The sequence below is a fragment of the Mustela nigripes genome, chromosome 14, assembly GCF_022355385.1.
Source record: "Mustela nigripes isolate SB6536 chromosome 14, MUSNIG.SB6536, whole genome shotgun sequence".
Classification (NCBI taxonomy): domain Eukaryota; kingdom Metazoa; phylum Chordata; class Mammalia; order Carnivora; family Mustelidae; genus Mustela; species Mustela nigripes.
Genome location: NC_081570.1, coordinates 104,531,950 through 104,559,217, shown reverse-complemented (window position 1 = coordinate 104,559,217; position 27,268 = coordinate 104,531,950). Strand labels below are relative to the sequence as shown.

The 27,268-nt window shown below is 48.2% G+C and overlaps 4 protein-coding genes across 12 annotated transcripts in view; 2 read left to right on the top strand and 2 right to left on the bottom strand.

Annotated features, from left to right (window-relative positions):
- Positions 1 to 501: 501 nt before the first annotated feature.
- On the top strand, positions 502 to 11,112 carry PIAS3 (protein inhibitor of activated STAT 3). Of its 2 annotated transcripts, none has more exons than XM_059375979.1 (14): positions 502 to 795; positions 3,634 to 4,051; positions 4,206 to 4,290; positions 4,494 to 4,544; positions 4,805 to 4,895; positions 5,416 to 5,550; positions 5,742 to 5,847; positions 6,717 to 6,790; positions 6,925 to 7,085; positions 8,423 to 8,556; positions 8,637 to 8,805; positions 8,972 to 9,105; positions 9,296 to 9,333; positions 9,958 to 11,112. In XM_059375979.1, exons 2-14 carry the CDS (start codon positions 3,637 to 3,639, stop codon positions 10,222 to 10,224), a joined length of 1,860 nt encoding a protein of 619 aa, XP_059231962.1. In that variant the 5' UTR covers positions 502 to 795; positions 3,634 to 3,636; the 3' UTR covers positions 10,225 to 11,112. The 2 variants fall into 2 exon arrangements, with proteins under 2 accessions (XP_059231962.1, XP_059231961.1); XM_059375978.1 differs by lacking the exon at positions 502 to 795 and adding an exon at positions 1,386 to 1,507.
- Positions 8,710 to 14,015, bottom strand: NUDT17 (nudix hydrolase 17). 5 transcript variants are annotated; one of them, XM_059375981.1, is made up of 8 exons: positions 13,444 to 14,010; positions 13,086 to 13,272; positions 12,812 to 12,837; positions 12,585 to 12,677; positions 12,220 to 12,318; positions 11,863 to 11,999; positions 11,329 to 11,481; positions 8,710 to 8,792 (listed from the first exon to the last, which is right to left on the bottom strand). In XM_059375981.1, the coding sequence occupies exons 1-8, from the start codon at positions 13,633 to 13,635 to the stop codon at positions 8,789 to 8,791; spliced, it is 891 nt and encodes a 296-aa protein (XP_059231964.1). In that variant the 5' UTR covers positions 13,636 to 14,010; the 3' UTR covers positions 8,710 to 8,788. The 5 variants fall into 5 exon arrangements, with proteins under 5 accessions (XP_059231964.1, XP_059231965.1, XP_059231966.1 ...); XM_059375982.1 differs by having other exon boundaries at positions 13,086 to 13,236; XM_059375983.1 differs by having other exon boundaries at positions 13,086 to 13,233; positions 13,444 to 13,878.
- Positions 14,016 to 15,712: 1,697 nt separating this feature from the next.
- Positions 15,713 to 25,107, bottom strand: POLR3C (RNA polymerase III subunit C). Of its 4 annotated transcripts, XM_059375974.1 has the most exons (16): positions 24,976 to 25,107; positions 24,378 to 24,500; positions 23,838 to 24,043; positions 23,290 to 23,545; positions 22,994 to 23,179; positions 21,752 to 21,840; positions 21,112 to 21,216; positions 20,886 to 20,996; positions 19,493 to 19,573; positions 19,195 to 19,246; positions 18,783 to 18,843; positions 18,179 to 18,329; positions 17,263 to 17,364; positions 17,090 to 17,139; positions 16,523 to 16,672; positions 15,713 to 15,878 (listed from the first exon to the last, which is right to left on the bottom strand). In XM_059375974.1, the coding sequence occupies exons 3-16, from the start codon at positions 23,982 to 23,984 to the stop codon at positions 15,797 to 15,799; spliced, it is 1,623 nt and encodes a 540-aa protein (XP_059231957.1). In that variant the 5' UTR covers positions 23,985 to 24,043; positions 24,378 to 24,500; positions 24,976 to 25,107; the 3' UTR covers positions 15,713 to 15,796. The 4 variants fall into 4 exon arrangements, with proteins under 4 accessions (XP_059231957.1, XP_059231956.1, XP_059231958.1 ...); XM_059375973.1 differs by lacking the exon at positions 24,378 to 24,500 and having other exon boundaries at positions 24,976 to 25,106; XM_059375975.1 differs by lacking the exon at positions 24,378 to 24,500 and having other exon boundaries at positions 20,886 to 20,978; positions 24,976 to 25,104.
- A 206-nt stretch (positions 25,108 to 25,313) lies between these two features.
- RNF115 (ring finger protein 115) overlaps positions 25,314 to 27,268 on the top strand; it is a 73,896-nt gene continuing 71,941 nt past the window's right edge. Inside the window, exon 1 of the mRNA XM_059375977.1 lies at positions 25,314 to 25,567. Coding sequence (XP_059231960.1) covers positions 25,466 to 25,567 — 102 coding nt within the window. The 5' untranslated portion in view covers positions 25,314 to 25,465. The remainder of the gene's footprint in view (positions 25,568 to 27,268) is intronic.

Genomic DNA, 27,268 nt, shown 5'->3' with positions numbered 1-27,268 from the left:
ATTATTGCTTCTGTCCCAGCCACTAACTATAAAATGTTATGAGTTTTTCCAGTAGGTAGGTTGGGTAAACGGCCCTAAAATTGGTGCTTTCATGGTACCTGCATGTGAGTGATGAGCTTGGTTGAGAAAGGGGTCTCTGGAAGGTCAAAGGCTTTGGAAGAAGAGCAGGCAGTTCAGAGGGGAGCAGAAAGATGAATATTGAGGGTAAGGAACCCCCCCCCCCCCCCCGTTCACCTTCAGCTACACCAAAGGCGTGGGGTCTCTGGTGACGTTCTATTTGGGGTAGGAGGATGGGGGACCACAGGTAGAGTTGGCGCTTAGGTACACTTTGGATTCTCCAAGCCCAGGCTTTCTCCCAGGCAGAAGAGGCTCTTTTCAAGTAGGAACCTCCAACTGCGGGCAGATCCCCGTCCATCCGGCCACATTTGCAGCAGGACTCCACCCCAGGCGGGCGAGAATGAAGAGATCCAAGAACGTCCTCCCTCCTGACCCGCTCACTCGAGGAGTTAATCTCTCCGCTCGCGGCTCCGAATCCCTCCCTCTCCCGCCTCAGACTCCGCCCCCTCCCTCAGTCGCCGCGGTCCTGGCGGGCTCACCCCGGAGGGGGCGGCCCCAGCCCCAGCGCTGGGCCGGGCGGAGCTCCCGTCCGGGCGGAGCTGCGGCTGCAGCGTCCAGCTGCCGGACCGACCTCCAGCCTTGTAGACAGCGGGAGCGGCGCTGGGCCCCCTCCCCCCACCTCCCCAGTCCACCCTCCGAGCCTCCCGAGCTCCCTCCCCGCTCCGTGCAACTGTGCTGGTAAGTCCCGCTCATCGCACCAAACTTTTTTGCTGTCGAGTTTGAGTCCTACCGCGGGACCACGAGCAACACCGTAGCTGGTGGTGGTGGGGGGGGGGGGCTTGGGGGGACGTAGGATTGAGAACAGCCGTCTAGAAATGAACTATTCACAACTCCATAGCTTCTCTGAAATGATTCAGATCTCAGGTATTTCCCGAGTTGGTAGAACTCTTGACTTTAGCCGGTTAAACTTGTAGAAGAGATGACGGTATTCGCTCCAACTCCGCCACCCCTCCCCCATATCTCTTAAAATTTAGCAGTTCTCGATACTTTCCCTCCATATTTCAAGTATCTTTGGCTCCCTAAAAGCTCATCTCCTCCCAGCTCTGGCGTGGCAAAGCCCCCTCCCCCAGGCACTTCGGGTCCGCCTCCTCTTCGTTACCCCCGGGAACCCCGCGGTCTTTCGGGCTACGCTCCCTCCGGTCTTGCACCGAGGCCAAAGACGTGCAGGGGCTGGGTCCGGCGGTGGAGGGAGGGGCTGAGGCTGGGGCCTGTCCGGAGCCGGGCGGGCGGGGCCGGGAAGGGGAGGTGTAGGGGGCCGGACGGGGCGGAGCAGGCGGCATTTGCGGCCGGCGCTGGGGTGGAGAGTTGTGCGCCGGTCCCTGGGCCTGAGCTCGGGCTCGGGCTCGGGCGCCTGCGATGTCTCAAGATGGCGGAGCTGGGCGAATTAAAGGTACCGGCCCCCTCCCCCATCCCCATCTGGACTGAGCCCGGCGGTACGCCGAGTCAGGGAAGCGACCGAGACTGGGTGCTGAGGGCTCGGGTGGGGTCTGGAGACGTGGCGGAGACTAGCTGCAGGGGGTGGGAGCCAAGTGGCTGTGGGCGAGGACCGGGCTGCGGCGGGTCTCCGGGGGCGGGGCCGCGGGGCAGATGTAGGGGTGGGGCCGCGGGGAATTGCAGCTGTTGGGGGCCGAGGCGCAGGGGGCGGGGACGCGGGGGTAGAAGTCGGATTTGGTAGTTGGGGCAGATGGAGGAGGAGGGCCAGGGGTAAAAGCTGCTGTAGAGGCGTAGGGGGCGAGTTGATCGATGCCAAGAGATACCACAGTAGGGGGCGGATGTGGGGATGGGACTGGGGGGCAGCTGTATGGAAGGCTCCTGGGGGGATGCAGCTGAGAGGATGGAAGCTTTGGGGCTGCTGTTGGGATCAGAGCCTTGGGAAGTACCAGTAGGCGGCTGAGATCTAGGGGGCGGGGCTGTGCGGGCGGCTAGATCGAGGGGTGGGGCAGAAGCATCCTGCAGGCTCAGAGGAAGGTGCTGCCTTAGTGAATCGGTGTCTTTGGGCAGAGACCGAGGAGTGCGAAACTATGGGATAGAAAGGGGGAGGTTCTTGATAAAGCTAATGGAGAAATAAAAACAGGACAGAGGAAATAAGGGTGGGAGAAAGATGGAAGAACCAAGTTTTTCATCACGTTCCTCAAAAGGGGCCCAAAGCCATAAAACCTCCTTTGACGGGGCGAATTGTGGAGGGCTAGCAAGGCCTGCCCATGACAGGGTCTCCCAGAGATTCACAGAAGGGTGTCCTTTGAGGAGAGAGTTTTTGGTGCCCTCCTACTGCCAGACAGTCTTGAGGGTAACCATATCTGAGGACATCTCACAGAACCTTGAACCGCTGGGTTCATCCCCCTGCCTCCTCGCTTTGTTCTGTTTTTTGAAATGGAGCCATAGCCCTTGGTGGGCTTGAGGTCTAGTCACTGGGCCCAGCTGCCTTTAGGAGAAGTTGCAGTTTTGCTCAGAGGCCCCACGCTTTCTCCTCATCCACCCATCTGCTTAGAGCTTTGCCCTCTCCTCTTCCACCGCTGTGGAGGGGGAGGATCATTTATTTTCTCTATGTAGGAGAGAAACAGGATATTAGTTCCTGGCAGATGGAGTAAACAGATAAACAAGAGGGTGGCCTGGACTCGGTGATTTACTGTTAACCTCTTTGCCCCAAGTTTTGGTCCTTTGCCTCCCAGAAAAACAGGACTAAGGGAGGGGTGTTCATGTAAATGATGCTTAGAAAGGATTTGGGGGGAGTTACAAGTATTGAACCCTGACTTGAAAACCCTGGCCACAAATGCTTCAGAGGCTTGGGGAAAATAGCTGAGGTAGCTTGAAGTGTTGGGAGGGGTATGCCGTGGGGCTCTCTGGCCTGAATCCTTTTCTCCCCCTCCTTCTCCCTGTCTCCTATGCTCTTCCCAAGAGGCTGGGATGGGTATGAGAGTCTGAGAAAGAACAGGAGAGGAGATAAGCAGCTTAAAGGAGCTGCCAGGCTCAAGGCAGGGATGGAGGTAGGCTGTAGAGGACCCATTGGTGTGCCTATGGCTGGCTTGCTGTCTGCACCCTGCTCCACCTGGCTGACCTACAGGCATGGGGAGTTAGAGTTCCTCAAGCTCTGGGGGGCTAGTGATATGGTTGACCTGAGGGTTCCTGAAATGGGACTGAGATGTCCCTTTGGCTAGATGGACTGTGTGGCAGTCATCCATTGGCTGCAGAAGGTCTTTCTGATGAGTGCCCCTGGGGAGGGGTGTGGGGAAGGGACACTGCCTACTTGGTAGCTCAGCCCCAGCCTCCTTGGCAGTATTCTTTTTTTTTTTTTTAAAAGATTTTATTTGTTTATTTGACAGAGAGAGATCACACGCAGGCAGAGAGGCAGGCAGAGAGAGAGGAGGAAGCAGGCTCCCCGCTGAGCAGAGAGCCCAATGCAGGGTTTGATCCCAGGACCCTGGGATCATGACCTGAGCTGAAGGCAGCAGCTTAACCCACTGAGCCACCCAGGCACCCCTCCTTGGCAGTATTCTTGAGTGTCTCTGTTCTCCACAGCATATGGTGATGAGCTTCCGGGTGTCTGAGCTTCAGGTGCTGCTCGGCTTTGCTGGCCGGAACAAGAGTGGACGGAAGCACGAGCTCCTGGCCAAGGCCCTGCACCTCCTCAAGTCCAGCTGTGCCCCCAGTGTCCAGATGAAGATCAAAGAGCTTTACCGCCGACGCTTTCCCCGGAAGACCCTGGGGCCCTCTGATCTCTCTCTTCTCTCTCTGCCCCCTGGAACCCCTCCTGTCGGCTCCCCAGGTCCTCTAGCTCCCATTCCCCCAGCCCTCTTGGCCCCTGGCACCCTGCTGGGCCCCAAGCGTGAAGTGGACATGCACCCCCCTCTGCCCCAGCCTGTGCACCCTGATGTCACCATGAAACCGTTGCCCTTCTATGAAGTCTATGCGGAGCTCATCCGGCCCACCACCCTTGGTATGGCTCTGTCTTCCTCAGGTTTCCTGCATCCATACCTCTCGCCCAAACCTTTCTTAGACTTTAGTCCTGTGGGATCAGCGGCCTAGGTTGGGGGCAGCATCTGTGGCTGCCTGTCACAGGCTCAGGAGTAACTGCCCCTTTGTGTTCTCAGCATCCACTTCTAGCCAGCGGTTCGAAGAGGCACACTTTACCTTTGCCCTCACGCCCCAGCAGGTGCAGCAGATTCTCACATCCAGGTACCTATCTCCTAGCCCTCCTACCTCATCCCAGGGTGGTGAACCCTGGACTCTCTTCTCCGACTCTCTTCTCTTCTGTCTTGCTCTCCTGCTTGTCCCCATCTTCCTGCATCTGCTTTGTCTCATTCTCTTGTGTGTCTCTTCTCAGCCCTGTCCTCTGGGGGCCATATCCTGACATGTCTCCCTCTCCTTCCCTGTCACAGAGAGGTTCTCCCAGGAGCCAAATGTGACTATACTATACAGGTGCAGCTAAGGTGAGTTGATCCTCCTCCCTTCCCTGCTGGGCTCTGCGGGGCAGGGCAAGGGGGCTGGTGGAGGGAATGCCATCAGGGTGTGCTGGACACGGCTAGGAGACAGAGCCGCTCTGTCACGTCCATCCCAACCCTGGGACTCGTCGGGTGCTAAGGGCTGCAGGTGCCGACATCTCTGACGGACCTTCAGAGATTCCCTGCCTTTCCACCAGAAAGAAGAAACCACCTCCCCCACCCTCTCATCCTTTCTTCTCGCTTACCAGGTTCTGTCTCTGTGAGACCAGCTGTCCCCAGGAGGATTATTTTCCCCCCAACCTCTTTGTCAAGGTCAATGGGAAACTGTGCCCCCTGCCGGTAAATGCTCTTCCCTTCTTCTGGCCATGACCCCTTCCCTCTTTCAGTTCTTAAATGTTCAGTGCAAACCTATTACAAAGGAGCCATGCCTAGCACAGTGCCTGGGTATGTCATAGGTTGTCCGTTCACTAAGGGATTAACACAATCTCAAGAATACTGAGATAGGGCTGATGCACAAAGGGTTCTGTCAGAACCCAAAGAGGCACATTAGTTCAATCCAGAGGTTGAGGGAAGACTTCTCTGAAGTGATGACCTTAGAGCTAAGAGTTGGAAGAAGTGGGGCATCCCTGTTCTTCCCTCCTCAGGAACTCAGGAAGTAGGTTTCTGTCTCCCTGGTCAATGAATAAGCTCTCCTTTGTCCCCAGGAACGAACCCCCCCCCCCCAACCCTCGATAGTTCTGTAGTTTTGCAAGTCACTGAATGGGCCCCCATGTTCTTGGTCACTGAGCGAGCTGGTCTTCCCTCCAGGAAGTGAGTAACTTGAGATAAAAGTGTCTTGACCCATGTCTGCCTTCCCCAGGGTTACCTTCCCCCTACCAAGAATGGGGCTGAGCCCAAGAGGCCTAGCCGCCCGATCAACATCACACCTCTGGCTCGTCTCTCGGCCACAGTTCCCAACACCATCGTGGTCAACTGGTCATCTGAATTTGGACGGGTGAGCAGGGCTGGGGCAGGGAACCTAGAGAAGCCTGCAGGGTGTGAGGGGGACAGCATCCAGTGTCGGAGTTGGGGAAAACATCTTCCTCTGCTCAGACCCACTGTCTGTGGTCCTCCTGGGACAGAGGGTTGGGAAGGTGGTGGTGATGTGCAGAACAGAGGCTAATTGCCTCCCCTCCCTCCATGTAGAACTACTCCTTGTCTGTGTACCTGGTGAGGCAGCTGACTGCGGGGACCCTTCTACAGAAACTCAGAGCAAAGGGTATCCGGAACCCAGACCATTCTCGGGCACTGAGTGAGTAACACCCTGCCCCTTTTCCCCCCCTGATCTGGATCTGAGTCTTCCTGGTCCTCCAGCCTTTATGGTCAGACCCATCCCCCTCTTGTGACAGTACACCTCACGTCACACACGAATCCAACCCTACCCCTAGCCCCTTACCAGTCTTTGTTGTTGAGAAGTCAGCCCAATCTCAGGCACTGAGGGACACCCTTGCGTTCTCAATTATACATCTGCTTTGCACCTCATAGACCCTGCTTCCAGCTTCTTTAGACTGGAGGCTTGTTTTAAAAAAGATTTTATTTATTTATTTGAGAATGAGAGCGCACGAGTGGGGTGAGGGGCAGAGAGAGAAGCAGACTCCCTGCTGAGCCACTGAGCCTCCCAGGCGCTCCTAGACTGGCAAGAGTCTTAGGGGTCCTCTGATCTGGGTGCCTGGGTGGCTTAGTCATTAAGCATCTGCCTTTGGTTCAGGTCATGATCCCAGTGTCCTGGGATCCCTGCTTAGTGGGAAGCCTGCTTCTCCCTCTCCCACTGCCCCTGCTTCTGTTCCCTCTCTTGCTATGTCTTTCCCTGTCAAATAAATAAATAAAAATCTTTAAAAAAATAAAAAAATGAAGAAACAGGATCCTCTGATCTAACCCTATTGTGATGCTTCAGTTACCTTTAAGTCATCTCTGTCCCAGTGTCCCACAGCTGTGTTTAAGCATCTTTAGGGACAGGGAACTCTCCCTCACAGCCAGTCTTCATGTGACATCCCCCCAGCCCCCAAAGGCACTCTGCGTGGCTGCCTCTCAGCCAGAGTCGTCTGCTTCTGGCCTCACCGCCTCCTGGGCTTCATCTCCAGCTTTGCTGACCCCGTGGCTCTGGCCTCATTCTTGTTTCAGTCAAGGAGAAACTGACCGCTGACCCGGACAGTGAGGTGGCCACTACGAGTCTCCGGGTGTCACTCATGTGCCCGGTGGGTACAAGGGAGATGAGAAGGGGGAGGGGGAGCTGGATTAAACTCTGGGCCCAGATGAGGGCTCCTAGGGCGACCAGAGTAAGGCCTCCTGGGATGTGGGGACTCTGACCAGAGAACTCCTCTCTTCTCAGCTAGGGAAGATGCGCCTGACAGTCCCTTGTCGGGCCCTCACCTGCGCCCACCTGCAGAGCTTCGATGCTGCCCTTTATCTACAGATGAATGAGAAGAAGCCAACATGGACATGTCCTGTGTGTGACAAGAAGGCTCCTTATGAATCTCTTATCATTGATGGGTAGGGCCACTCTGCTTCCTCTTACCTAGGACCTCCACTAGCAACCCCCCCCCCATCTATATATGGAGAGACCTTCCTTCCCCTCCCATGAACCCCAGCTCTTCACCTATCAATCCCTTTATATGTATAGGTATAATTTTTTACCTTTATAATATACCGTTGACCCTTGAACAGTGTAGGTCCACTTTACACAGATTTTTTTTTTTCAATACAGCACAGCACATATAAATTTATTTCCTCCTCTTTATGATTTTCTTAATATTTTTCTTTTGTCTAACTTACCCTATTATAAGAACGCAGTATATGATACACATAACATACAAAATGTGTGTTGATTGTTGATGATATTGGTAAGGCTTTTGGTCAACCGTAGGCTGTTGTTATTTAAGTTTTGGGGGGAGTCAAAAGTTATCCATGAATTTTTTTTTAAATAGTAAAGACTTAAAAAAAAAAAAAAGATTTATTTATTTATTTGTGAGAGAGAGAGAGAGCGCGTGCATGTGCTTGTGAGGCAGGCGAGAGAGAATATTAAGCAAGCTCTGTGCCCAAAGTGGAGCCTGACATGGGGCTCGATCTCATGACCCTGAGATCACAACTCGAACAGAAACCAAGAGTAGGATGCTCAACTGCCTGCACCACCTAGGCACCCCATCCATGGATTTTTGATTATGTGGGGTCAGTGCTCTTAACCCCCATGTTGTTCATTGTCAACTGTATATATTTCCAACATTGAGGATTTAAAGCATTAGGCATTATGCTGTGAACTTTGCATGCCTCATCGCATTGAATCCTTATAATTAACCTTGTGAGATGGGTATGGTCATTACAGGTGAGGAAGCTGAGGCCTAGAGAGATTATCTTGCTCAAAGTTCTCAGTGTTACTAAGTGGCAGAATCAGTGCATTGAACTGATAAAATATATCTCCTAGAACAACTACCTGACCTTTCATTGACAATGGCAAAAAAGTTCTTCTGAGGGTCTGTTATACTGATCTAGCTAATCCTAACCCTCGTCCAGAGCCTAAATGACAATTCTCGTTCCCAGTGCCCTCTTTGAGATGGTTTATAGAGTTCGGTATCTTTGCTCCTTTTGTCTTGTTGCAAGTACCACGTGAAACGTGTGCTTAGAATGTTTGGAAAATTAAGCATTTAAAGTTGGCAAATCTCTTTTATATTACCTTACTTTATTTGATTCCGACAACTCAAGAGTTAGTAGAGTGAATACAGACAAGGAAACCTCAGTTCCTGAGGTTCAGGAAGGTGAGTCCCAGAACTCCCCGGCTACTGTTCCCAGCCATCTCCCAGCCCCATGAATTCCCATCTCTCCCCTTCCCCCAGCTTATTCATGGAGATACTTAATTCCTGTTCGGATTGTGATGAGATCCAGTTCATGGAAGATGGATCCTGGTGCCCAATGAAACCCAAGAAGGAGGCATCTGAGGTTTGCCCCCCGCCAGGGTATGGGCTGGATGGTGAGTGACCCCCTGTCCCCCAGCTGAACTACATCTTGGATGGCTTCGTCTCTGAGACACAGTCCTCTTACCACCCGCAGGCCTCCAGTACAGCCCAGTCCAAGAGGGCAATCCATCGGAGAATAAGAAGAAAGTTGAAGTTATTGACTTGACAATAGAGAGTTCGTCAGATGAGGAGGACCTGCCCCCGACCAAAAAGCACTGTCCTGTCACCTCAGCTGCCATCCCAGCACTACCTGGAAGCAAAGGGTATGAGGAAATAGGCTGAGTCCACGGCAGAGAGGCAGAGGAAGAAGTCAGGAATGCCTTCTGATCACTGGACAAACCCTAGGGCAGAGAAGGGACTCAGGAGGCTGAGCTGGGTAAGGGCATCTGTGGTTCGCTGGCTGCCTCAGCTCTTCCTCTTTCCTCACAGAGTCCTGACATCTGGTCACCAGCCATCTTCGGTGCTACGGAGCCCTGCTATGGGCACACTGGGCGGGGATTTCCTATCCAGTCTCCCACTACATGAGTACCCACCTGCTTTCCCACTGGGGGCTGATATCCAAGGTAGGACACTGATCACAAGGTGGGCTGTTCCTTGCTACAGCTGCCCCCAAACGAGATCAGAACCCCTGTTCCTTTTCAAAGACTTCTGGCTCTCTTGCCAAGGCTATAATCCAAGGGACTTCTTTGGGGATTTTTTTGGCCATGGAGGGGTCAGACAGGAGATTTATTCTGATTTTTCTTTTCTTACCAGGTTTAGATTTGTTTTCTTTCCTCCAGACTGAAAGTCAGGTAAGTGGTCTCTTCTCCCATGAAGCTATCAGATCTCTGAAGATTCCTTTCTAGGCACTGATGCCCTGCCCCCCCCCACCCCCCTTTTCCCTTGAGACCTAAATCTGCTTCTCTGTGAGGAAAGGCAGGGGCTGGGAGACAGGGGCTGGGCAGTTTATTTCCCTACTAGACCCTACCTGTGCTTCTTCGGATTCTCACCCATGTCTTCTTTGATCTCCTGTTACTATTCTGTCTTGAGTTTTTAAAATTCTGCCCCCAACTGCTCTCCCTCCAACCACCCCTTTACTGCCCCCACCCCCTGCCACCCACACACACACACACACACACACACACACAGGAGTCATGTGTACTTGAGTGCTGTGCCTGCCCCAGAGGGACATTCCGTGCATTTCAGACGTCCACAAGGCCAAAAACCTAGCAAGCTAGAAGGGCTGTCTCAAGGCAGGGAATAGGGGCAGGGCATGGGTGGGGTGGGGAAGTAGGGGAAAGAGAGTCTCCCCTGCTTCTCAGAGGCTATTTGGGGATCCAGGGGGTTGATTTATCCCAGGATATTTCTGAGATGAGTGACTGGGAGGCGGGTGAAGTCAGGAGAAAATCTTAAACTGTGCCCTTGATTCCTCCCAGCACTATGGTCCCTCCGTCATCACCTCGCTAGATGAACAGGATGCCCTTGGCCACTTCTTCCAGTACCGAGGGACCCCTTCCCACTTCCTGGGTCCACTAGCCCCCACATTGGGGAGCTCTCACCGCAGCACCACTCCAGCACCCCCTCCTGGCCGTGTCAGTAGCATTGTGGCCCCTGGGGGGGCCTTGAGGGAGGGGCCTGGAGGACCCCTATCCTCAGGTCCCTCTTTGACTGGCTGCCGGTCAGACATCATTTCCCTGGACTGAGTCCCCTGGACGATGGAAACTTCACTGCCTCCCAACACTGAGCAAATACTCTGTGCAGTCCAGACTCCTGGCTACTCTGACCCATCAGGGGGCTTTGGCCCAAGGTCAGAAAGACCTTCATGGATACCTGATTTTGGCCTTCTCTCTGCCTAACAAGGCCAGCACCCAAAGGGTTAATATTTAACCTCTTTTTAAGGACATTTGGGTTCTATTTTTGGAAATGTTCTTTAGATGGCTGGCACATTCCTTTGGGTATGTTAACCTAGGCAGTGGGAGGCACATGGGTTGGGGTGTGAGTTGGGGGAGGGGCCGAATTGGCTGGAGCGTCATGGGGAAAGGGCCTTTCTCTTGTCCCCTAGATGCCCTCTCTTCCCCAAACCTATGGTTCTGTTCCTTCCCCACATCCATTGTCTCTTCATGTCCATTCCGTTCTCTTTGGTCAGACAGACAGGCAGACATAGGGACAGAGAACTCTATTTTGGGTTGTAGATTTTTTTGTACATAAACAAGAAAAACCAAAATACTCCAAAGATGATTTCCCCTGCTTCCTACTTCCCAGTATGACTGAGGAGGACATAAGGCCTTAGCTCTGATCCCCAGGGCTTTGGGAGCAGGGCCTGGCCTGTTGCCTCGGTCTCTCTCTATTTATATATTTAAGTTCACAATGTTTCATATGCTGACCAGCTTGGGCCATGAGCTTCAAAAGGCCCATGGCCCCATGGTTAGGTCTGGCTCATTCTGCACCTTTTCTGGGAGGTGGGAAGACCTCATGCTCTCCCCATTCTCCTTTTTCAGGCTCCTCCAGGGCCTAGGGCCTATGTTGTAATTTTACTTTTTATTCTCAAAGTTGTAGCAAAGTTCTTACCCATAATAAAGGTTGTGAATGTCTGTGAGTGTCTTGGAGGTGGGCTGGGGCCAGGGGAATTATGCACTTCCATTTCCAGAGCCCTGGTTTGCGGGGAGGAGGCCCATGTCCTATGCTTCCTTGCAGACCCTGGGCCTACTTTCACATGGGCGGGGTGTCCCACTGAGGAGTTCTGGGAGCATTTGTTCTTCCTTCCTCTCTTTCATAGAGCATTCGGCCCAATGTCGCAGAGCCCTTACCTGCCCAGATGTTGCAGCCAGAGCCTGAGGGCAAACTTCGTCCCAGAGCTGACCCTCTCTTTTCCTTCATCTGTGGTTGGGGTTGTCCGCAGCAGTGTGGACACGGGCAAGGCCAGGGGTCGAGCTCCTCCATCCTCCTTTAGTTCTACTATACTGCATAATGATGGCTCCTGTTTGGGCTGTGCTCCTGTCAGTGGCTTAGCCCTCTTCTATGGAACCCTCCCAGCCACAGGAGGAAAGGGGTGGGTGGGTGTTCCCCTCATTTACCAAAAGGAGCAGGTTCAAGGGGGGTTAAATGACTTGCCCCTTTGGGGGAATGGGACTCAAACCCAGTGGTCAGTGCTAGCCAGCTGAAGCAGGAACCCCTGGAGTTGGATGGACAGTGTCTTTGGTATCATGTGCCCCTTTCATCATCAGCTGACCAGCCCACTCCCTAAATGTCCCCCAGGACACAAAATCCCCCTGAGGAGGGGAAAGAGGTGGGACTATTCAAGTATGTGTTGGTGTGTTGGAGGGTCAGGCCAAAGCTCTTACAGGATGGAGGGTGGTAGCTCCTGGGAGAGATGCCTGGATGTCTCTGTACCATCCTCCATAGTGGCCACTGCAGCTGCTACATCTGGTCCCAGCCACATAAAGGCGCTCACTTCATTTGGGTTTGGTTGGATCCGGGCCTAGGCCAGATAGTTAGATCCCCTTAGCCGTGGCCTCTCTTAGGAGGCCTGTTCTTGACTGTGGCCTACCCACAAGTGGAATGGGGAGAGACTTGGGACAGGGGCAAGTGGGGGGGAGGCTATTGGATTTCTTGAATATCTCTGACCCCCCCCCCCCCGTCACAGAATTAGTCTGCTTGGGTCTCAAGCCCCCATTTCCTTCCTGCACTGTCAGCCCTACCTGCAGCTGCTGCTGTGACTCCTGGGAGACCACGAGAAGATAGAGAATGATGTGATGGTATTTGGGGAGACCCCAGCTCAGCCTTGGAGGGTAGGCAGACTAGGAGAGAATACAGCAAAAATGAGAACTTCCTAATTCTTTTTGAGACTTTGTAAATATAGCTGAAGAAGTAGAGGGTAGAGATGGTGCAGAAGGGACATGGGTGGGGATTGTGGGTTTGGGGATTCCAAACCATCCACCCACAGTTAATCATTTCTCCTCTGGCCCAGGCACGTGAAGGGCTGTTCTTTGGCTTTGGTGGGTTCAAAGTTGTTGAGGGCTCTTGGTTAAATAAGGAAGGGACCTCTTTCAGGTTCCTGTCTCACCTCCCATAACCCCAGAGGGACCCAAGAGAACTGGTCCTGGGGCAGCTGCAATCCACTCTCCTCCCAAAGCTCTCGGAGCCCTCCGTCTAACAGCTGGAAATGAGAATTGCACAGGTCTCCTTCAAGTCCTTTGTTTGCCCCTCCCTCAGCCCATACCCAAGGCAGCCCCAGCCAGAGGTCTCTGGTTTCAGGGCCTCCAGTAAAGGTCGGGTTAGCTGATTGGTTACCTCTTCATCAAGTTCCACGTGCCCACCTGCAACAACAGTGGGACCAATAGGTAAGTGGTGATGGTCTTGGTCAGGAACCACCCCCGTATCATCCCCCACCCCCCACACTATACTACCCCTCTCCTCCAGTCGGTGTAGATGCCATTGCAACTCCTTGTGAAAAGGGGACTCACCATATTTGTAGGCTGGCCTGTTTTCCTGAGACTGGGATTAGCACTATTGGTGAAGGGCCACTTTCTTCCTGAACTTGGAATTCTGTTCTCAGGGCACTCACCTGGGGGTACCCAGAGGTTGGGAGAAAGGCTGAGGGTGCTTGTCCTTCGGGTTAATAAGACAGTCTGGTCGCTGGACTGCAGAATGACGGCCACACCCAGATCCACACCTCGATTCGTGGGCAGCTCAGACCCCCGAGCCCTGAGCTGCTGCTGGTCCAGTGCCACAAAAGAGCAGAAAGGGGGTCGCTGGTGGGGGTGCGGGGGGTAGGTGGCCGTTTGGTTTAAGGCTTCAGAAGCCGGGCAAAAATTGGGCAACGCCGCGCGATGGGGGAGGAGGTCGAGTCTGATGGAGCCTGGCCTCTGGCGCCAGCTCCACACCCCACTCCTGCCCCCCACCCCGCTCCCCTTTCTCCGGACCTGGAGCGGAAGCGTGGTCGAAGCGCCTGGGAATGGCCGGTCCGAGAGGACGAGTCGTCCTCGCTTAAAGCCGCAGTGCGTGGGCCACGACCCGAACCCTGGCCCGGCGCCCAGGAGGCGACACACACTCTGCACGAAGCTCGGCGACACAGGGTGCCCGGACAGGAGCAGCAGCACCCGCGAGGCGGCCATAACGTGGCTTCTGGGCTGCGGTCCGCCTGGCGCCCTCTGCTGGCCCAGCGGCGCCGCCCCGAGTGTTGGGCCGGGTCGGAGAGAGGCCGGGGAAATTTAGGCAGAAGCCTTGGGGAGGAGCCAAGGGTGCAATGCTAGTAAATGACAAAGAAGAAAGCCTCTAATTCCTCGGCTCCTCTTTTTCCTCCCTCTTTTCTTAAGGAGAGTGATTCAGACTGGATGATTTCTCAACTCACATGTTCCCTCCCACCAGCCACAGGCTGTGTATACTTAAGCACCCCTCTGTAGCTCTATACACCCATCTGCTGTAGTAGGTGTCACCTCGAATTAGTGTCTTGACCAGACACCCAGGAAACATTCTTTTCCCCTCCCCTCTCTTTCTTCTCACTCATATGGCAACCCAGTGCAGTAGATTCTATCTCCTTAAAATTTCTCGGATGTCTTGCTCTCTAGCCTCCATTGTTCTAGTCCTAGCTTTACTCCTATTCTGCCAGAGATACTACTGCACATCTCCAAATAGTCCTTCCCCTACCAGTTCATTCTCTAGGGTGCTTCCAGAGTGATCTTTCTCAAACAGATCTCATCATCTTGCTTCCAACTGCTTAGAAGATAAACTACTAAGCACAGTATATTGAGGACCCCCTCACCCCCAATCCCCCTTGCTCCTGTGGGCTGTCCAGCCTCAATGCTGGCAGGACTTAGGCCCTGTTTTCTGGTTATATCCTATTTGCACTTCTTCCTGGAACCAGGCTCTGCTTCCTTCTGGGACCCTTTCCCCCTCCTACCTGGCAAATCCTCTTCTTTCATAAGACAGATTATCACTTTCTCTGCGATTGCTTTCTTTCTTGACCCTTTTCCCTCTTGCCTCTCTGTATACAGTACTTTTCTGCTAGAGCCCCACCCAGTATTTCCTTGTATTTGTCTCCTCCCACTAGGCTGTGTGTATAAGGCTTATTCATCTTTGTATCCCTAAAGCCTAGCCCACTCCTGGGCACATAACAGTTGCTCAGTAAAGAATGGTGAGTGGCTTGAAGGCAGAGACAGCAACTTATTGATCCTGGTATATTATATCCAGTATAATGGCTAGCAGTTAATTGGCACTTGATCGAACAATTAAATTCATTAATCTTAATGAATTAGAGAGAATGGACATTGAAGAGGAAACTGAAGAGACTGTAATAGCACCTACCTGCTTTAAATGAACTGAAGCTGCTGGGACAAATTACATCAGGTAGGTTAATTATCTACCCAAGTCACTAAGAGAGAAAACTTAGAATTGCTGCTTTTAAGAAACCATGAAGAAGAGGAAGGCAATGACTTCTTGAGTCCTTACTGTATGCCAGGCATTGTGCTAAGTCTTACATACACGGTTTCAGATGTGCTAGAAGCCTGGAGCTGGCAAGTTGTATTTTATCCGTAGATTCCAATGTGAATGCTGGGGCCAATCTAGGTATCTTTCAGAACCTGCTAGTTCTGAAAATAGCTTTTACTTCCCTCTGTGTGGGTATCTTTCATATTCCCTACACTGTGTGTGTGTGTGTGTTTGTGTGTGTGATTACAACTTAACAAAATAAAGAATAGGGGTAGCCTTTTGAGAACAGAATGAACTGCTTAGGAAGAAGTTTCTTCCACTGCCATGGATATTCAAACACAGGCTTGGCTTAACTTAATGCATCTAATAGATGATTAATCTAGTTGACTTGAGGCCCTTTCTCCTAATGAGATCTGATGAGTGGAGAATACAATGATGAGGATAATACAGGATCAGCAAACTTCAAAAAACATGTCAAACTCTTTCTGATGTTTTCTGGGCAGTAGAGATAGAGAGGGCATTTCAATATAAGAATCAGCAATGGGGGCACCTGGGTGGCTCGGTCGGTCGGGCAACTGCTTTCGGCTCAGGTCATGATCCCAGGATCAAACCCCATGCTGGGCTCCGGCTCAGTAGAGAGTATGCTTCTCCCTCTTCCCCTGCTCATTCCTACTCCTTCCTTCTCTCTCTCATGTGCACACACTTGCTCACTTTCCCTCTCAAATAAATTAAAAAAAAAAAAAAAAAAAAGGAATTTGCAATGTATCTCACTGCAGAGAATGCATCAGTCACCTCCTTTATTTTTCCTTCCAACCGCCCCAGATTTTTGAGAAAGGCTCTTCTTCTGGGTCATTGCCTCTTCATGGTGCTCTCAATATATGACTCCAGTAGGAAGATGGTTTCATCCACTTGGATTTCACTAGCATCCAACCTGAGTGAAAAAGTGAAAGCATTTACACAGACTGAACATTCATTATTTAAGATCAGAGGCCATGGAGAATGGCACTGAGGGCATTTTAAGAGATGGTTTGAAGGGGGAGGTGACTACAAAAGTCCAGGAAAGAAGTGATAAAGGCCTGCATGAGGACCAAGATGAAAGGCCAGATTTGAGACACATTATTATTATTATTATTATTTTTTAAAGATTTTATTTATTTATTTGACAGACAGAGATCACAAGTAGGCAGAGAGGCAGACAGAGAGAGAGGAGGAAGCAGGCTTCCTGCTGAGCAGAGAGCCCGATGCGGGGCTCGATCCCAGGACCCCGGGATCATGACCTGAGCCGAAGGCAGAGGCTTTAACCCACTGAGCCACCCAGGCGCCCCTTGAGACACATTACTGAAGTTAAATCAACAGACTTGGTGAACAAGAGTGTGCGATAAGGCAGTAGAAGCTGAAATGCTTTTAGAGTTTTTAAGCCTGGGAAAACAGGTGGATTAAATTCTGCCAACTGAGCTGGGGAAGAAGAGGGTGCGTTTAGGTTTGCTTGGGTGAGGTTGGAAGGGTAACGGGGTGTTGAGGTGGACTTGTCTGGAAGGTATTTTGAAACATAGGTTGGAGATTTATGATGCTTACTTGTTGACATTACGCTTCAGGGTTTCTAGCTGCTGGCGTTCAGGAGCTGTGATCATCTCCTCTATTTCTTGGAGCTGTGCCTCCTCTGCACCTGTAGCCTGCATAGATGCGATAATGGCTTCCACCCTCTGAGACTTTTCTAGTAGACGCCTGTCAGACAAACACAGCTCTGAGGCATGTCCCTCTTGTCGATTCTTTTACCATTTTGGCATAACTCCTTCTTCTCCCATGTTCCTGGTCAAAGTGGATATTGCCACCTTCCAAAGATAGTTTTTACAAGTTTAACTAGAAATATGACTTTGCTCCTGAAACTCTTACTGCCTCTCATTTGCACTTAAAGTTTAATGCCAATTTGTACATTTCCTATAAATTTAAACTGCAAAATTATTTCACTGGGGGTATATCATTAACAGTTTAGAATAATGTATGATTTATGTCAACCTAAGCCAATAATTCAATGCAACTAGATTTGTTATTGTCTCTCTTGGTTCTTATTTCTATAGGATATTCCCCTTCAAGACTTTGACCTTGAAAAATGTTAATTACTCAACTGAAAATGCTACTCACTTGTTCTCTTTGGTTTCAAATTGTCTCCTTTCTATCAAGTTGGCTATGCTCTGAGGGGAGAGAAGAAATGCACATGGTTCTATTTAGTAGCTCAAGTAAAATGGCTAAAGGGGGCATGAGGGTGAAGCCTTATCTGTGTGGAGGGAATGGGGAGAGGGTCCAGAAGAAATCACCTTGTAGCATCTGTGCAGCAACATTCGGGCAGCTGACAGGATGTTCACGGTATATAAATAGAAGGTCCTGGATGGGGCATGGTCTGGCGTTTTGGGAATTTCCTATTTGTCCACAGAAAGAAAGAGAAGAGAAATCACACTGTTCTTCAGAAATGGCAAAGTAAACACCTGTCCCATTCAGAGCAACTCAGCTCTCTCTCTTTCACTTATACTTTCCTCTTCCCCAGTCATTCAGCATTTGTGGCAAAATCAGCCACATGGAGAGCTATTTCTATTTGACTGTAGGCATCCTCAGTGAGGAAGAAAGAGAAGGCAATTAACATTTTCTGAGCAATGCTTATGTGTCATGTTGATCATATTTGATCTTTAGGACAAATCATATTATTCTTTATACCATAGTATTCTTTTTATCATTGTTATTATCATATCATATATCATATCATATCAAATCATATTATTCTTTATATCATTTTACTGATGAGAAAATGATGGTAGGCAGCGTTAACTGGATCAGAGGCAGAACTATGATTCTGACTCCCAGATCCACTGTCTGTTCCCACATAGGGCATACTACATGGCTGTGCACATTGTGAGGACCCAATATAAACCATTGGCAGGTTTCATCTATAATAGACTTAAGGGCTGAGGAAAGGACAAAGCGTAAGGACTAAGAACTAAGGAAAAAGGGCAATTCTGGGTGATTTCATGGCTGTGCCTCTTTTTAACCAGGCTACTTAAAGTTTCCCAATTCTCTTTCAAGTCCTTGCTATGTCTCTATAATTCTTTTTTTTTTTTTCTCCTTTTCCTATCTCAGAGTTGGAAACAGAGTTTGCTTGGGGTTCAGGATGTTTGCCTCAGAAGTTTCTTTCACCCTCAGCTAGCTCCCTTGGTTGGGGACTGTTATGCCACTGATTACCTGGAGTGATATGAAATTTCCCGAGAGCATTTTGTAAAGCATATCCTTTGCCTCCTTTGCTGGAATCATTGCAAAGTCTTCTACCTGCTTCTGTTCCAGGTGTTTCTTTTGCAAAACTAGACGGAATATTCTGGCACAGCGAGACCCAAACCTGGGAAAGAATAAAGACTAAAGAAGGCAAATGGCATGACACAGATTAGTTTTAGCTACTAGTCACAAATGGCGGTTGCTCTGTATCGATGGAGCCAGGACCAGAGAGAGGAACAGTGATCGGGGATTTCTTTTACAACTTCACAGATAGTTAATGATACTGCTAATCACGATGGAGTTACCAACTGCTGACTCACCTGAGTACCTGAGTTCCTGCATTTTAAGTAAAGGCTTTCAGAAGCCTGGTTAAATGGCATCATTAGGAATTAGGCAGTAGGGTATTTAGAGTGAAGAACAGTAGTGGATGGGATCTATAGCAATCCAGTGGAAAAATGGGCAAAATGCACCAAGAAGTGTGAATACTGGGTGCCTACATAATGATCAAATTGCTTATTCAAATAAAGTGTGGAAAGGAAGTGTCTGACCCCAACCCTAAGCAGGGTGACCATCTTACCTCTCCTGTACGACAGACTCCAGAGTGGCTGTGGCTAGGGATCCGAGAGCTTTATGCAAGTCTTCATGCAGAGCATTAAGGTCAGTAATGTTTTGGCCTGGTCATTGTGATCTTAGTTTTAATCCTACATCTCTAATTCAAAATTGAAATGCTATTTTGTTTTTCACATTGGTCTCATTTATGGTATGTAAGTATTTCAATAACTCAATTTACTAGGATTTAAGTCAGGCTTTTGTTTAACTAAAATTTGGCTAATTAAAAGTCCTTTTTTACTTCTTTATCATCAATGTATTAGTTCAATTTTCTGACTTATTTAGTCTACTGAATATTATCTAATCTTTTTTGCATTAAGTCACCATTCCTCTTCATAGTTCAGGCTGCCTGACTATAAGGAAATAATGCGTAAGGATACTGATGACATACATTCCTCCACCACTGTCGCCAGACTTTCCAACAAACTCTAGCTATTAAAACAAAAACAAAAACAGAGAGACACAAAGAGTGTTAACTGAATGGAAAGTCCAGTGATTCTATTTCCAAAGGAGCAAATCTGGCCAAGAGTCTGTAGCAGGTAGCCTTCCTATCAGATGATGGTAGAGAAACTATCTGAGCTAGGTAGGTAGAAAATGAGGCTACAGAAGAAGGATAACAGGTTTCAGTGGCAGAAATAAATTGTAAACACAGCAGGAGAAAAGAAAAAACAGACTTACTGGATCATCTGCCAGCAGAGTGAGATACTGATCAAGAACTTGTTTAGAGATGTTATAGCCAACAGGTAGGGATCTGAAGATCTATGGAGCAAAAAGAGATGGTGAAAATGGGTTTGGAAACTTAGAATTGCTGACATTATTGAAATAAAGATGTTTTAATTTCAGATATCATAAGTATAAATATGTCCAAATATACAGCGATATTGTTTCTAAGAGTAAAAAACGAGAAACAATCCAAATGTACAATAATAAGGAACTAATTAAAATAGAGTACAGCATGGCCACTAAATGGAACATGAAACTGCCATAAGAAATGAGATCTACATATATATACTGACATGAAAAAGAAGGCTTCAATACTTTGTCATATGAAAAAAGCACCCTTAGAACAGTTTATAGAGTATAATCCTATTTTTTTTGCTAAAAAAATGCATATAACTACATAAATTTTTTTGCTAAAAAATATACATATAACTACATAAAATTTAAATATACATATAACTACATAAAAAATACATACAACTACTTTAAAAAATATACATATAGCCACATTAAAAAAAAGGTCTGAATAAATATAGGTATCAAACTATGAACAAGAATACCCAGGGCTGGGCTGGGATCACACAAAATTACATACATATTTAAACTGAGGTATGTTACATACAATAACAAGCCCAGATTTTAGAGGTTCAGTCTGATAAGTGTTGACAATTACATATACCCATGTAACTACCACCCACAATAAGATACAGAACATGCCCATCATTCCTAAAAGTTTAGGGGCTACAACTTAACAAATATTATACATTTCTATGTAGGTCATGTAATGACTTTTGCTGAAAGAAAAGAAGCCTGAAATTTTTGTTTAATAATAAGTTTAAAATTTTAAAAATACTATAAAGTATAAATACTATTTATACTATAAAATACTTCCATTTTATAAAGTGAAAATATAACTATATTTAATATGGGTAAATGTAATGAAATAGAATATAAATAAAATGTATTTGATACATTAAGTATTCATGTTTTAAGAAACACACATACTAAAAACAAATTTAAAATACGCAAAATAAGTACACCGAACAAAACAAATAAAAGTGGCCAAATAATGTTTTGAGCACCAACAAAATTTCTCAGATTCCAAACAGTGGATTCTTAGAACAATTAGGAATAGCTTTACTTTGACCAAGAGAATGGTTTAGGTTCTTAAAGGATGGATCCCTGAGACCAAATATTTCAGTACCTACCACCTGAAGAAAATCCTTGTCTTACTTCAAACAGTAAAAACTCTTTCAAAGGCTCAGATCTCAACCTCATCCCAGGCTCTGTGTATAAGAATTAAAATATCCAATAGTCTGTCAGACTAGTACTACAAGAACATGAAAATCACCTCATTGGAAGACAATGGCTGGGTGAAGGGGGCAGCAGAGGGAGTGGTAATCTCACTCATCCGAAGCATAGTCCGCAAGATCTCGCTGCTGGTCTGGGTTTGAAAAGTGAACTGCAATTCAGAATTCACTCTGCTGTGATGGCTCTGGCTATATGCCAATGGCCATATCTGGCAAATAAGTGAATGTTACTGATTCAGGCCACCGTCCCACCCACTTAGGTATCACCTGGTCCATCCTGTTGGCAACTGCGCTGACAATGGCTTGGTCACGGAAGTGCTGGTGGAATCTGTCAAGGTTGGCCTGCCAATAAATCCCATCATCTGGAATGGGCTGGGAGGAGAAAAGGATTAGAGGGAAACATTTAGACACAGTGTACTTGGTGAGTTTTCTGGTAAGGAGCTTGGATTTAACTGTTCACTATTTCTTAGTAGCAATTACATGGAGTAGAAAAAAATCATTTAATCATGTGGATTAGTGCCTTGACAAGACAAATTCACAATATCCAAATAGAGATTCTCTAAACTCACTTATAATCTTTCTCTATCTGAACTCTTCTCTAGTATCCTAAAGTCTCCCATTTACCCCTCTCTTCTTGCTCTCAGCACATGACCTTGCCTCTTATTTCAGAGAGAGAAAACAGAAGGCCTTTTTTTGGCATAAGATGCTGCCTCTGTCCAATGACTGAAGTAAGTTAAGCCTCAGAAGGGAGACAGCAATGGAGTTTACACTTTGTTAGTTTATTCTTTGTCAATATTTAATGACGTTCATAATCTTACTACTTCTCAACCTTGTGAACTCTCTTGGGGCTTGTTATCTAGGTGCTCTTTCTGCCTTGCCTCAGGGTGAGGACTCCTAGTCCTGTTACCTCTTTGTTATCTGTGCTATGTTTTGATCTCTTGGCTTTTGGCTCCCCAGTAGCATCTTCATCAGATGATCTTCTCCTTTTACCCTTCCCTGCCAAATAAAACAGATGAACAGCTGGGTTACATCTCAGAAAATCACTGAACCTCAGAGCATGTGTCCCTCCATCCCAAGACATCTCCAGCTGCCTCTAGGTTAATGTTGCTAGGGAGGCTGAGGAGCTACAAGAAATTCAAGGCAATGATGAAGTCATTTGAAGCTCAACATATGCAAAAAATAAAGTACTAACTTTCTCCCTCAAACTGCTCCTACTCCAAATACTTCCTTTCAGTGAGTGGAGGAGGACCATCCTCCTCCACATGCAAGTCAGACACAGAGTCATTCTTGGCACCTCTGTCTCCTTCACCTTTCTGTATCTAATTTTTCACTGGGTTTGTCAATATTTTACCTCTACCCCATCCTTTCTGCAAGCAGGAAAATCTTTTAAAAATACAAATTAGATCATGTCATGTCCTTTAAATCCTTTAGTGGTTTTCCTTTACTCTTAGGATAAAGAACAGACACTGTATGAGGTCCTGCATGATCTAGCCCCTGCCTTTCTATCCTTATCACATGGCTCTCTTAGCTCACTGTCCCTTAACTACATTAACCCATATTTTACTTCCTCAACTATCCTATTTTTTTTTCTCACTGCACTTTTGCCAAAAATGTTTATCCTCTGTACCCCTTCATACATTATTTCACTGGTTAGTTTAAAATCTTAGCTCAGATGCTCAAATGCTATTTTCTCAAAAAAACATGCGCTCTAAACTCCGATAAATCTAGTCCCCTGTTAAATATTTTCATAACATCTCATACTTTTGCCTGGGTGGCTGAGTCGGTTAAGCATCTGTCTTCACCTCAGGTCCTGATCCCAGGGTCATGCATCGGGCTCCCTGTACCGCAGGGAGCCTTCTTCTCCCTCTGCCTCTGCCTCCCCTTAACCCTGCCTATCTCTCATGAATGAATAAAGAAAATCTTTAAAAAGAAAAAAAAAAAAAAACCACACCTCATACTTTTCCTCCATAGTACTCACGTGGTTATTTGATTAATCAAAGTCTTTTGTATTAGACTTAAGCCCCAAAAGGACAGAGACTTAAGTATCTAGCACAGGGTAAATTTGTGATAACTGATTCATTCATTCATTTAACAATTATTGAGGAAGAATCCACAACTAGGGCAAGTCCCATGGGTCAAAATTCCTTACCAATCAAACTAAGTTTAGGAACCAGGTACATGTCCTTTTCACTGATGACAAGAATGGGGGCAGGTGGCAGTGGACCCGGCTCTGAATTCTCAGTGGCAGGCACCCAGGGGCAACGCTGTACAAAGTGTGTGTCTGCTAGTCGCATAAATGTGTTTGATACCTCAGCATAGTCCATGGTCTTGCCATCTGTACAATAGGAGGAAAGAGGCCATTGAGACGGCTTAAGTTAGCTGAGGGTCCAGTCCTGTAGCCAGCCAATCTACACTTTTGCTAACAGCTATGGATATGCTACTGACCCTCCATAGTCTCTGTGAGTCGGTCTGCCACTTTCTTCACAACAGCTGACATTGTCATTTTGCCATTCAGTAGCAGCTCCTCCACAATGAGCTCTCCAGTGTCGCTATACAGTGTTTTGGCGGTATAGATATACCGGGGATACCTAAGCATTCGCAACACACGGCTGCACTGGGCTTCATACTCCACTACACCACGTTTGTGCACTTGATATATCACCAGGTTATGCTGGATGAGCACACAAAGGGCTTTTTTCACCTAGATAGGACCCAAAAGAGACAAAAGATCTAAAGACACAGCTCATTTTTGTTGTCAATTTTTGTCCAACAATTTACTAAGTATTCAGAGATGGCTGGGGTGCCTGGGTGGCTCAGTTGTTAGGCCTTTGACTCAGGTCATGATCTCAGGGTCCTGGGATTGAGTCCAACATCAGGCTCTCTGCTCAGCGGGGAGTCAGCTTCTCCCTCTCAGTCTCCCTCTCTCTCTCAAAAAAATAAATTCTCAAAAAAAAAAATGAATGAAAGCAAATTAAAATGTCACCCACACATACCTGATCCAGCGATGTTCCTGTGTCGTGGGCAATTACTCTCAGTGGCTGGCTGCCTGTTCTGATTAGGTGGACTCCAATTTTTTCTACAATCTCTCCAAAATGCTCTTGCAGCAACAAAGAACAAAGTTTAATTTCTGCTTGAGTCATTGTACTGAGGAGTCTCTGATGCTGGAAGTAAAGCTGCTGAGTGTAAATTCACGTGTTTTCTGGAGGGCAATTTTGACATTAGAAATTTTTAAAATTTCATTTTAGATACTCTGTCTCAAGAAAATAATAAAAATGTCACTGTTATTCTCATTATAGTGATAAACTAGAAACAACCTAATGTCTAACAATAAGGAGTTAATTCAATAAATGATGGCATACCCACACGGTGGAATACTAGCCACCACTTAAAGTATAATACGTATGAGCACAGAAAATTGTTCATTAAGTGAAAGAAATAGATTAGAAAGCAAAATGTAGAGGAAAATTCAATTATTACAAAAAAAAGTACATATACATAGAAAAAAAGACTGGAAGATTATATACCAAATTTACCTTTATGGGATTACGTATGATTCTAATTTTCCTTAAAAATTGGGTGTAAATGGTTTTGCGATGTCATAGACTTTAGATTCTATACTTCATTGATTGTAAGACTTAAGGCCACTGTTCACAGCCCTATGGGAATGAACAGGTAGTGTCATTCCCAGTCCATGAAGAAAATGACAACTTAGAAAAAGAAAATGAGGTAAAGGAAAGCTTCTCAACTGGGTGTTTCAAATAGGAGATGAAGTATGTTGTCTGAAGGGCAGTATTTAATTCTAAAATTCCTACTCCTTCAAAAAGCAGACACAAACAGAAACAGACACAGTTGACTATACAGTATAATTATTTCCTTATTATCCCAAGTGCTCCCAATCATCGGTTCATTTATTTGCCCAAATCCCCAGAGGCCAAGTCTCTGCCTCTCAGCTCAATATTCCCAACCACACGTCTTTGGGGAAGCATCCCCAGACCCTGTGCCATCCCGGAAAAGCACTTCCAAGGAGCTTAGCTCCTGGCAGTTCACTCCCTTCACGCAGGTCCCCGTTCCAGACTTGGTCCCTTCGTCTAGAGACAGAGCCGCTTCGTCCAGGTAGCTTTTTCCACTAACCTCTGGGTCAATGCAATCTAATGCTGCCGAGTCGCCCACGGCGGCTTCTTACGGCTCCCGCGGGCCGCCGGGGCAGAGGGGGAGCCCACGGCCCTTTCTCGCAGAAAGACGGACAGCCCGGAAGGAGGTAAAGAGGAACAACGCGGGCCGCTCTACCCCGGAGTTTCGGTGGTTTCCGGTGACGCTCTTTCTTTCTTCTCGCTGGAAGGCTGGAGGACCTGCGAGCCGGTGTCTGAAGAGCCGGCGGGCGGGCTGCGGCGGGCGGACTCTCCTTCCTGCGCCTCTTTGGTGCTGGGAGGCGGGCCGCGGGGTCGCCGTCCGCGCCGCCGGCTCGCTGGGCCCGGCGGGCTCACGTGACCGACGCGGGCTCTGGGGCGGTCGGCCGCGCTGAGGAAGCGGCGGCGGCCAAGGCGGCTACCGCAGGCGGGTGGTAGCGGCCTGACAAGGGACCGGCCGCTGCCCTCTCGGACAGCCGCGGCGGAAGAGAAAGATGGCGGAGGCCTCGGCGGCCGGGGCGGGCGCAGGCGCCGCTGTTGCCGCGCACCGGTTTTTCTGCCACTTTTGCAAGGGCGAGGTCAGCCCCAAACTACCGGTAAGAGCCCCGTGCCCTCTGCGCTTAGGTATCCGCGTTGACTTTTTGCCCCGAAGTCCCCGAATGGGTCTTCAGGTTCTCGCACAGCTCTGATTTCTCTGACACCCGTCTCCCTGATATCCTCTGCTCACTTTTCTGGTCGCTGGCCCCAAATCCCGGGCGTCCCGGCCCTGATTCCGGAACTCCCGCCCAGCCCACTTCCCCCACTTCTGATGTTCCACCTGCCCCTCACTCCCTTACCGCCCTTTACCTATCCCCCTCCATCTTTTTGTCTTTCCTAGCAAGTTCTCTGACAACTCTCCCCTCAGTTTTCTTTCACTCTTTTTCACCATGTCTCCTTCCCACGTTGACCTCCCTTTCCCCCTCTCGATACTCTTTCTCTTCAATTGCTTCTCACCTTCCCCTGAGGCCTCTTCCACTTTTAACCAGATCCCTCTCCCCCATCCCCAGTGGAGCCAAATAGCGGATTGCTGAAGATTGTCCCTGTCCGGTTGTCTCTAGGGAAGGAAAGAAGAAAGGAGAGAAAGAGAGGGTTGGAAGATAACTGTAGGGAGGTGAGGAGGATTTGCTCTTCCGTGGTTTCTAGGGTTCTTGTGAAAGTGAAAATAAGTATACTAACGACTTGCAGAGTGCCTGTGCTCCCTGTTACTATTGAAGGAAATGGGTTTAGGAAGAAGGCAGGACATACTGGTGCAACTTGGTTGTTTTGGTTGTCCTGCTGCCAGTGTCTTTAACATTACCTCCCTTACCTGCCCTTCCTGGGTTCTGTCTCTTCACGTAATAAAAAGATCCAGGCCAGAATGCTGGGGACTGGATCCTTGCCATAGAATTGGTTTTTACCAGTTTCTGCCAGGTTGTCTGTTAGTCCCTGGAGAGGTGGTGCTACCGTTGTGAAGAATGTGCTTCTGCAGCAGGCTTTCCAGGTACAACACTCCAAACCCAGCTCTTTTGGGTTGGATTACAAGCTACTGCAGGGAAACCCAGAAGGGTGAATGTTCAGTCTACCCTTGGCCAACCGTCTTTAGAATTAGCTATAATTGTCCTTTTCCTTGGAAATAATCCAGGTTCAGCCTTAAGACAAGGTGGCTACGTAACAACTCACCTCTGTTATTTACTGTCTCAGATACAGTCCATGAGAAATCCTCCTGAAGGTGTCTGCAGTGGTGTCTTGCTCCTTAGAAACACAAATGGAGTCTAGAAATTCAGTGTCTCACGAGTATTTTAATAGCCTTTTTCACCCAAAAGTTCTGGTTTTTTTTAGGCTTTTATGGCATTTTCTTTCCTCTGTTTGCCCCACACCCTCCAGGGTCATAGTTTCATCTATGTGCTGTTTTACTTTTGCTTGTGGAATCCACTCAGTGCGTATGCGCAATTTTTGCTATATTTCAGTGCTAGGAAGAGTAGGTGCCTTGATTTTTGTTTTTTGTTTTTTTTGTTTTTTTGTTTTTTGTTTTGCCAGCGGACACCAGAGCCTCCAGAACTCTCTAACCACAGAAAGGGAGTCTGGGAATTCAGCCAGTATGTGTGTGACCACTGACATGCTGAATGTGATGCCCTGTTGAACACTGCTGTCTTCTGATCTTTTGTGCTGTTCACTGTTTGTGTTTAAGAGTGAGAAAATGGTCTAACTCCCCACAACTTAATATATCTTCTCTTCTTAACATTTCAAGTTCCCACCTCGTGCTCTTGAAAAGGGATAGT

Bases quoted from the DNA above. Each gene is read 5' to 3' on its own strand.
- PIAS3 (XM_059375978.1), top strand. From the start codon at position 1,484: ATGGCGGAGCTGGGCGAATTAAAG. The intron at 4,291-4,493 runs GTACCTATCTCC...TCCCTGTCACAG, and splicing joins CAGCAGATTCTCACATCCAG to AGAGGTTCTCCCAGGAGCCA. The intron at 5,848-6,716 runs GTGAGTAACACC...TTCTTGTTTCAG, and splicing joins AGACCATTCTCGGGCACTGA to TCAAGGAGAAACTGACCGCT.
- NUDT17 (XM_059375981.1), bottom strand. From the start codon at position 13,635: ATGGCCGCCTCGCGGGTGCTGCTGCTCCTGTCCGGGCACCCTGTGTCG. The intron at 12,678-12,811 runs GTAACCAATCAG...TCTCATTTCCAG, and splicing joins ACGTGGAACTTGATGAAGAG to CTGTTAGACGGAGGGCTCCG. The intron at 11,482-11,862 runs GTAAGAGCTTTG...ATCATTATGCAG, and splicing joins GAGCTACCACCCTCCATCCT to TATAGTAGAACTAAAGGAGG.
- POLR3C (XM_059375974.1), bottom strand. From the start codon at position 23,984: ATGACTCAAGCAGAAATTAAACTTTGTTCTTTGTTGCTGCAAGAGCAT. The intron at 21,841-22,993 runs GTAAGGAATTTT...TTTATTTGGCAG, and splicing joins TCCTAAACTTAGTTTGATTG to GGAAGGGTAAAAGGAGAAGA. The intron at 16,673-17,089 runs GTGAGTAGCATT...TTTGTCTGACAG, and splicing joins TTTGAAACCAAAGAGAACAA to GCGTCTACTAGAAAAGTCTC.